Source organism: Clinocottus analis, unplaced genomic scaffold (assembly GCF_023055335.1).
Source record: "Clinocottus analis isolate CAN_PGR_092001 unplaced genomic scaffold, fCliAna1.0.p SCAF_22, whole genome shotgun sequence".
Classification (NCBI taxonomy): Eukaryota; Metazoa; Chordata; class Actinopteri; order Perciformes; family Cottidae; genus Clinocottus; species Clinocottus analis.
Genome location: NW_027175954.1, coordinates 6,340,341 through 6,350,594, shown reverse-complemented (window position 1 = coordinate 6,350,594; position 10,254 = coordinate 6,340,341). Strand labels below are relative to the sequence as shown.

General features: G+C 41.1%; 1 protein-coding gene across 1 annotated transcript; it reads right to left on the bottom strand.

Moving 5' to 3' along the window:
• Positions 1-2,698: 2,698 nt before the first annotated feature.
• On the bottom strand, positions 2,699-10,015 carry mogs (mannosyl-oligosaccharide glucosidase). Its single transcript, XM_068589403.1, has 5 exons — positions 9,964-10,015; positions 8,875-9,238; positions 7,716-7,939; positions 7,370-7,563; positions 2,699-6,225 (listed from the first exon to the last, which is right to left on the bottom strand). Exons 2-5 carry the CDS (start codon positions 9,224-9,226, stop codon positions 4,455-4,457), a joined length of 2,541 nt encoding a protein of 846 aa, XP_068445504.1. The 5' UTR covers positions 9,227-9,238; positions 9,964-10,015; the 3' UTR covers positions 2,699-4,454.
• Between the last annotated feature and the right edge of the window lie 239 nt (positions 10,016-10,254).

The following is a 10,254-nucleotide window of genomic DNA, read 5'->3' as shown; positions in this document are numbered from 1 at the left end:
TGCAAACAACAAATTAAAATTGATACATTAAGAAATGCATAGCAATGAGGCTTGAGGGATACACAAAGGCAGAAAATGGATAAATGGATACGTCACAAGGAACCGTCATAGCCAGTTTGTTCAAAGGCCTTGTTTATTTGTATGGGAGTCAAAAAAAAAGTTGTGTCAAAGAAGAACACACACACACACACACATTATACTATGGCCTCAGGACAAAACATCTGACATCTCCAGTGAGATGCTATGAACATATATAAGCCCACATACGCACAGAAAACCTGTGTGAGCCACTCTAATGTAGCAGCAGTGATCATCTACAAATACAGCCTGCCACCATATCTTAAATCCAAATTGAGCCATTAGCATAATTATCCACTTACACTGCTTTAATTCCAAGTAGCTCTCCATTGTAAGTAAAATGATAGCTAAGCTGTATTCAAAAAGCCTCTTTCCCACTCATAAATGCCTTATTAATTAGCTCCCTCTAGCACAAGTTCCCAGTAATTACATTTAATACAGCAGTCAGTGCTACAAGGGGGGTATTTCCAGCAACTATGAGACAACTTTATAATTACTCTGCAGATGTATAATGATTGATCATAAAAAATATCCTACTTCAACAAAGAGCAGCGTCCACATGGACAATACGTTCTCTCCATGTTCACTGCATTTTCTAGCAAATTCCTTAGTCGTAGGTAATCACAAAATATTCACAATATCGAAGCTCTGATACGGTTGGGATGATATGTAAATTAATACTCCCTGACTCATCTGTTTATTATGCAGTCACATTAGTTAGCTCTGATGCTGTTTGGCTATTATCCCATCTCACTGTGAAAAAAGGGTCTTGGGTGAGGGGGATGGATTGCGCAGTGAGTGCTTTAGTCACACAGATTGTCCGCACTCTTCAAAGAAATAAATGCATTTTCGACTGTAGTTGCATCGAAGGGATGTGGAAACCATTTCCTCTGAGAGGAACAGCGAAAGGCAGAGGATATGGCTCATCTGTGTCCAAATCCCTCGATACCGTGCTTTGCGTTAACAGGTCAACAGGTCAAATGATGAGCTTGTGTCTCCCACGACTGAGCCCGAAAGCAATCGTTGCACATTGATACATCATACACCAGTTTTTTAACGTCTTAACTCAGTGAACATTTTACAATGTTGAAAAATGCTAAAAGATTGGATTTCAAACCTTTTGCAAGATGCAAACAGGTGTGATGTACAGTATATTTGTGTTGCTGTAAATCGACAGTATCTGTCGTGAATCCTGAATAGAAATACTGTAGCTTCTAATAAATGTAGTGAAGCTACCGGTCTATTCAGTTAACTGATAGAGGTACTATTTTTAGTCATGAAACCGTAATGCACCATGCTAAGCCATCAACTATACAACTGCACATCTAACCCATTCAGAGGATTCATAAAAGTCTCGAACCCAGTGGTCATGTACACAGACGGAGAGAAGCCGTATCAATGCTCCCAGTCTCTACGTTTTATATTTGGTGTCAAAGTATTAATAAGAACATTGCCCCGTATGCCCTGGTGTGTGAATCTATGCCAGCACATGTCAAGGAGTGAAAAGAATTATCCATCTATATATATACTCTATGCCTTTTGATTTTAGCTAATTAAGCACCTAGCCCTCACAGCAACTGCGCTCCATGGAAACCATGTATAAAAAAAAAAGCGGATTGACGTCAGCTAGAGGCCTTCAAATGTGCCATCTGACAAAGGAAAGAGGATAGGGCTGCTGTATTTAAGGTCACAGCATGTTGAAATCTGCTTTGACTGACAGCAGGGCTGACATCCTGACAGAAAGATTTACTCGACACTTGGTGGTAAAATCATTAATCAGGACATATATTTGTTGCAAGGAAAGAGCAGAGACAGAGATATGTGTTACAATACTAATTGCATATCCAAGTCTGCTCTCCGAATGAGCAAAGCACTACCTTTTTAAATACATATTATCAATACACAAAAGAACACATGACGTCTTTAGCGCTTCATCATGGGCTTTTCCCCGTCATCTGAAAATCTGGCCTGCCATGGCCAAAGTCCAAAAAAAAAAGGAGACATATTGACACTTACCGTCTCATGACTTATCAGGAGACACGCCAAGTTGGTGTGTAAATATTAACATGGTCACTTGTTTTCTAATACTACATATAATGAAGAAAACTAAGATATGATTATGAATTTAACAGTAGAACATTACTTAATCACAAGTAAATAAGTTTTTCTTCCAACACATCCTTACTAAACAGGTGAGGAATAATAGACTTGCCAGCTGAATTACATATTCTGCAATGTCAATACTTTACACGACATGCAAAATGTGGAGTCTCCAAGGTATAAAATGTGAACACTTAAAAAAACTCCACGTTAAATCAATGATCGTGTTTGTAAAGAAGGATTACAGAGTCAGCTGACACATCCATCCCCGGCCACTCTGGACTCAATAGAATAATAAGCAATCACCAGAGTCCTGTGTGAAGGTGTCAGGGTCTAAGCTGAAACAACCAAAATCAAGTCATGACAAAGGTCAGGTACAAGGTACATTTTTGGTCAAGCAGAGATTCTCGTTTTAGGCTTAGATTCAATAAATACATTTGCTTACATCATTGGAGAATCACACCAACATATGACCAAAAATAAATTACAGTATGACAGGGAAATTATTTAAACCGTTTATTGTTTTTAACAAAACAAACCAATGTCACAGTCAATGTTGTATTCCCTGCCAGTCAAACCACAGGCTGTGTACAAAACAGCTGCTTTTAGAAGCCTTGATTTGAGCAACAACGTATAGAACCTTCTTCTTTTTTTTTCTTCAAAAGACTGATGAAACAATTACATATCAAAATGACCAATCCATAAGACAGAGAAGGTATGATTTAAAAGACATGGCACAATGGAAAATAATGGCCCTCATTTATATTCCCAGATAGAGACGTGTGAGAAATAAGCGTTGTTCATATACAGCATCACACATATAGTGTGTGAGCATCAATCCCTCCCTTAGAGAGGTGGACCTGCCATTCCCTGCATATCAAAAGGTTGTCTTGATTTTCCATATTAAAAAGTTAAAAACAAGCAAGGAAGTTGCATGTGGGATATGACCTCATTAAAAGGAAAATTCTCCAATTTTCAAGCTCTCTCTCTCTCTCTCCAAATTAGGCATTTACTGTGCAGTTGTTACTGAGGTTGTGTTGGTCTTCAGTATGCATTGACGCAGCTTTTGTAGCTACGGGGCGCAATGCAAAACATATGGTTCTCATCGCATGCATTACATTTCCAAAACAGCAAAAACATGAGTGCAGAGAATGTTGTCGGCGAGGAATATTTGCAATGTATGTTTTACGTTTAAGATTTTACGATGTTTTGACTGATTCCGATACATAGAGAGGCAGTTAAGGGCTGCAGCAGGATGATAAGGCCGGCCGGGATCCTTAGCTGCCGAGAGCAAACGCCAACTGGTGGTGTCTTTGCTAAAATTGCCCTCCAATGCCGACAGAAACAAAATAATTCTGTTGTAATGAAGGTCAGCATGGGCCATTTTTGTTAGATATTGTCGCCGACGCCACCAAGCCAGAGATCCCACAAGCTGTGTGTGTGTGACTGTCCAGGAAAGTTTCCATCCTCACTCAGAGGTGTGCTGGAGATCTTCTTTAGAAAGTAGAAGGAGTGAGCGCCACCAATGAGCTGCTACATCGGGCAGCTGCCCACGGACAGCTGGGAAGGCAGAGGGATACAGTGATGGGAAACCAGCTTGAAGAGCCGACATATTTCCACATCCAACTCTGTGAATTAAGAATATATTTTAACCAAATCATAGCTGTCAATTGTTGGATAGTGGAAAGATCAAACAAGACATGTTTGGTGGGTTTTATTTTGTTTTCATTTAAATAAAGTGTGTTTATGGCAATTAAGCCTGTCTTGGTTCAGCGTAAAAAAATATTTTTTTCTTCATTGACGTTTGTGAGTTTATTCTGTTAATTCATCAGACGAAGCGAAAATTGGGGCACACACACTGGAGAATTTATTTAAGTGAACTACTTTTACCACCAGCGCTGATTAAAGGTCTAAATAAAAAAAGGTGGCAAATTTTCCTTTTAAGTGTTTCCTAAATGCATCTTAAGTATATAACTCAAGCACCAGAAAGTGCTCGGCTTCACATAAAGTAAAGACAGGTTAGCTGCACTTAATCTAGTCTGAAATTGCCTTTCAGAGATGGTTTGTGTGAAACCTGTTATTTTAATTAATGGTTAAGTGTGGAAATGTGATGATGAATGCCTATTTTTCAGCGGGATTTTATAATTTCAGTTTGTCAAGTTTCATCAACCAGACAAGACCTATTATAGTGACACCTGATCATGACGTTTCAATCACATCCAGATAAATAAAGGCCAATATCTATATAGAAAACATGACATGAAGCCTGCAGTTCATCAGTACTGTTCAGCCATCATTAATACCGTAAGGGCTGACCAGCCGGTGAAGGGGTGGCTTCCTTGGCCTCTACCAGTACCGTCATTGTACTGTTCCCAGATATACCCTGTTTCAACATACTGTCTATAAACATTATTGATGATGTTAGTCCTGAGTTCCTCATAAAGAGCAGCTGCCTTCTCTTGGTGCGGCCCCTCTCTGTTGCTATAGTGGTGCAGGGCTCTGACTGCCAAGTAGTTGATGTTAATCCATATTGGTCCCCTCCAGTAGGGGGCATCGTGTTCTGTGTTTCGCTTCATGTACAACGGATCGGCTTTAGAAATTGATCGCAGGCCGTAGGGAGTCCACAGCTTATTGGAGTCTCTCATGTCACGGAAGATATGTTCTAGTTTGGGTGAATCAGGTGTAAGAATATGCAGTAAAAAAGGAAACAAGCTAACATAACCCAAAGCATTAACATACTGCAGCTTGGGGGCCCGTCGGACTGAGCGCACAAGGCGTGCCACAGGGAACTGATGACGAGGTTGTCCAGGAGGCACGTACACCTTCTCCTGCTGCAGGGACACAGCCTGGGTGTGGTTGCCAAAGTCACTGAAAGCATGAAGTTGTTCTGACCAGTGGAGCTCATTCAGTAGGTTGTTGTCGCGGAGCACCTGGTGGGAGAGTTCGTAGTCCTGATGGGGCTCGCCGAGAAGCCGAGCTATACTTGCCATGATGCCTGAGGACAAGGCCATCCAGCAGTGTAAATCTACATGGCGCTCATCTGCTGATGGATGCGAGGCCCGAGGGTAGTCATCCAGCCCAGAAGTCAAGGTCTTGGGATTGAGGAAAAGATTTGTGTCCTTGTCACGTCCACGCCAGCGGTAAGAGTTTGGTAGAGGCCCCGTCTGAGTGGTGTTGTACCATTCAAACCAGGTTTTCAGTCTGGGGAAAAGCCGTCGAAGGAAAGGCAAGGTCGGTCGAGATGCCGGCTTCTCTGGATTTGACGAGAGCTGTTCGATAAGTTCCTGAAGAGCCAAGAAAAGTGTAGGTGGGTTGGCATTCTCGTTACGCTGAACTACAAACTCAGCTGGGACTTTACTGCGAGCCTCGTCTCCAAGGATCTGCTCGCGTGGGATCCAGCCCTCCATATTCATCAGGTCTATCCAGTGGGCAATAGCCTCCCTTGTCACATGGGGATCCCACTTGCTCAGCAGCAGCTGGTGAAAGCCCTCATCCCAAAGGAATCCTCTCGGAAAGAAAGAACGTGATGGTACGGCAGTGAATAAAGTGCCTTCAGGGTACAGGAGTGGGTATTCATTGTAGACTGACTGTACCACAGACTGGCCATGGAAGTAGCCCATTCCACCCAACATATTGCTGAGTGCTGCCTTGCCAAACTTAATATGTGCCTGGCTAAAACCTTTGCTTTCAAGGCCAAAAATATTCTCAAACTTTAAATCAAACTCAGCCTTCCTCCTCTCCAGCTCTTGAGTCATGATCGAGCCCACAAGTTGGTTGGGACGGCTGTGGAAGCTCCCGGATTCAAACAGAACTTCGATCTGGAATGGCGTCTGGACGGTCACCTGGTAAACCACAAAGTCACTCTCTTTCCGTGTGTCAGCGGGTTTCTGTTGGTTTTGGTGGTGGGGGGGCTTGTAGCTGTCTACAGCTATGTAATGCCTTTTTTCACCAGAAGGAGGGCTGTAGATAAACCTACGGTTCAGACTTTGCTTCACAATGTCAGTCAACTTCTCCAAGCCAGGAGAGACCGTCTGAAGATAGTTGTAGCTGGAAAGATAAGAAACTATTGTTAGTATTATTGAGTTTATGTATTGCGTTTAAAAATTATATAAAATCAAAGCAATAACAAAATCTTAAAAGTTGTCCATTGTCAGTTACTGACAAACTGGTGATCTCAACTGCAATAGCTGTGTTAGTGAAGCCTTTAGCACACTGTGTCATAACCTGAGAGTCCCATATTGTACTGGTGAGGTTAAGTGACCAGGTGAAGCCCCACTTATATTTTGAACAACGATCTTTCTACAATAAATTATTCAGGTAACTCTTTATTTCTATCAATGCATAATGCACCTTTCTATTTTGCTATGCTGGTCTTTTCTGGCCCTCATGAAAGTTTGAAATAGTGGCGCTCCCTGTGGGTGTTGCTAGCAGAGTCATGATCCACTCAGGTCAAACATTACTGAAACAACAGTTGTTTCTGTCTCTGTGTGTGTGTGTGTGTATATGTATGTGTGTGTATATATATATATATATATATATATATATATATATATATAAATAAATAATGCATATATACACATGCATACATAAATATAAATAATAAATATATAAATACATATATATACACACACATATATATATACACATATACATACATATACATACATATATACATACATACATACATACATAAATATAAAAATAAAGCATGTTTAAAAAAACTTTCAGAATTAGGAAAACCTAATTCCTCCAGTTTGTTTTTGGATTAACAAATTGATGAAATGAAACGAAAAATCCTACTTTCGCTGCCATCTAGTGGTTGTATTTTTGACCAACGTAGGTATGTAGGGCTACTACAAAGTATCATCAAAGTACTGATACTGGGACTCAGGAGAGGTACAACAGACTTGCAGAATTAATGGTCAATCAAATAGGGTTTTTTTTTTTGTGCATTTTTTTGTATGCATCTTTTCCTCATATTCAGCTTCATCTCAACTGTTCAGCCCGGCTGACAATGTCTCACTTTTCTATGGAGATGTATCTATATATAACTTTTTCTACACTCACTGATTGATCATTTAACTATTGGGATCAGCATTGCAAACCAGAAAAAAATCATGTTCAAGAAAACCACTACCTCTTTTGAAACTACTGCTGACTTACCCATTCACTCCTATATTAATGCACCTACCTTGCATATTTGGCATTGAATAATTCCCCGGTAACTGGCTTTCGCAACGTAATCTTAAAGTTTCCGAGCTCCTCTGAGAAACCAGTGATGGATGCAAGGCGGGTTCTATCCTCGACATGAGCTTCCAGCGAGCCCTGGCTGTCTGCTGCTGCGTAAAACATCAGAGAGATGACTGGCGCTTGAGGGGCCGAGCTCTGGTGGGTAAAGGTAAAAAGCCTAACATTATTAAAACTTACAATAGACATAAGAAAAAACAAAAAATTCTTGGTAAATTTGAAACAAATCAACATGGGGGTCACATTTGAGAACATCTACTCATAAGGCTGAATAAACAGCCAGTACTCACATGCTGTTTGGCAGTGACCCTCCATGTCCAGTCTCCTCCGTGACTCCCTCCCATCCTCTTGACAAACTCTGTCGTTAGTGTGAAATCGTTTTCGCGGATTTCTTGGACGCCAAAGGTGAGCCCATCATGCATCATCCAGCCATAGCCTTGCAAACGATCCCCCTGCTCACAAGTGTGCCTCAGGTTTACATCCATGTCGGCAAACTGACGCATCCACATCATACCTTGGGAGGGATCACAAAAAAGGTCCAAATGGGTTTTGAGGACGGCAGCACTTTGTTAAGTGCTGTCACTCAATATTAGAAAACAGTCTACTTTACGCTGTCTACTAATAAACAAAATTGGTCGTCCCATCTGGCTGACCTAAACTGAGGCCAAAATTGACTTAAGTTAGTCAAGTGCTTAGGCTTGTTTCCAACCATTTCCCCAATCTAGTGCAATTAAACATTATAGATGTGATTAGTGAAAATCCACCTCTCTCTCTCTCTCTCTCTCTCTCTCTCTCTCTCTCTCTCTCTCTCTCTCTCTCTCTCTCTCTCTCTCTCTCTCTCTCTCTCTCTCTCTCTCTCTCTCTCTCTCTCTCTCTCTCTCACACACACACACACACACACACACACACACACACACACACACACACACACACACACACACACACACACACACACACACACACACACACACACACACACACACACACACACACACACACACACACACACACACACACACACACACAAAACATAAGTTCTCGGTAATACATGTAAAAAGAAACATGGTACATTTAGCATCCTTAGAAACTCTGCTGAAATTTGAAATAAAGCTCTGCGTATTCCAAAGCAGCATTAATAGGGTTTAAGAGGTTAAAATATATATTTTTATATTAATCCAAGTCAACAATGCTCCTTAACTTGCTTGAAATATGTTCATATCTGATCTTTACATAACAAAAAAGTGACTTTGGTTTAGATTTTACTTTTAACTCTACCACAAATTAGGAACAGACTTCTTCAGACAATATATTTTCTTTTTTTTTTTGTCTACCTGTCTTAGCCAGGTAGCCCGAGGGAAAAATATTTGTATTCCCAATGGGATTCTGCTGATTCACTAAATTAAACATAACCAGCGCAGCTTCAGCTTGACGCTGAACGCGTCAGCCTACCTGTCACCATCGACCTGGGACTCCTGGTTTTCATGCCAAAGTAGACCTGAGGCCTGTATGAGCCCCAGAACCTCTCAGTGGAGACCTTGGCACTGCTGCTATTGGCATCTAGGACAAGAGGTGACGGGTGCAGGGTCACCACCCGTTTTGCCAACTTTGATCGCATGTGAAGGGCGTAAAAGAACCAGATCAGGCTGAATATGCAAAGGCCAATGGAGATGTTGATGAAAACTTTGCCAATATCAACTTTCTTTTTCTTCTCTTTTCGGTGAAATGCAGGGGGCTTGTCATCTTTCCGCAGAAGGGGAACAGCTTCACCCGATACCACCCTCTTCCTCTGCCTGCCCATCATGCCCTTCTGAAGCTGGAGACAACAGGGAGGAAGATATTTTAATGTAATAGTTTAATTGTATGTGTAGTAGTATCAATGAAAACTGAAAGGGATTTCAATGTCTGCCTCAAGCACTGATGTCTAACGCACTTATCAAGCAACTGGTTTTTGCATTTGTCCATTATAAATAAATAAAAATGTATATAAATAAAAATGACTCTACTCCTTGTGTACAATATATAATAAGCAAGGTATTACATTACCATCCTAGATCGTCCTTATCATAAGGACGATCTAGGATGGTATTATAATAACTTGCATAGTGTGCATTGTACAAGTACAGAAAGAAGTGTGTACTTGTAAGTATGAGCCTGGTGTACGTAATCTCAGGCTAAAATAAAGCGGTTAAAGCTAACTGTTATGTTAACCTTGCAAGGTGTGTGACGACAGGATAGGTGCTAGCACAGCGCTGACCGTTATGTAATTAAACTCTACTTTTATGCAAAGTGTATCCTATTTAAATAACGGTAAGTAGTAATCACTGACACCTGTTTTAACCACAGCAAATCCAGTTAACATCCAGTAACTCGCCACTACGCCCTCCCTGCAATTCGTTGCTTACATGCTGCACGCTACTCGTAAGTACTACTATCTTTCTATCGATTTGTCGGAATATAAAGTGTGTTTAATTGGTAAGCAAATAGAACATAATTATCGACAGTTTTAGCTTCATGTTCATTGAGTAAATGGATACTAACCTGTCAAAGTACCACAGTCTCAGCTGCTCATTCTGCCTTGCTAGCTTAATAGCCACTTCCTGGTTGGCAATTTTTTTCCTACTACTCCGACGTCATGACCCGCCCTTGTTTGCCTCTGATTGGCTAATACCAGTTGCCTTCGCAGGCTCTGTGTTTGGTTGGTTAGAATTTGGCATGGGCCGTGTGATTGGTCAGACCACAGAGGGTAAGCCAATCAGAAGCCGAGTAGGGCGGGTCATGCCTTCCCATTCTAGTAAAAAAAAATGTATTACTCGTTTTTACTGACGTGTA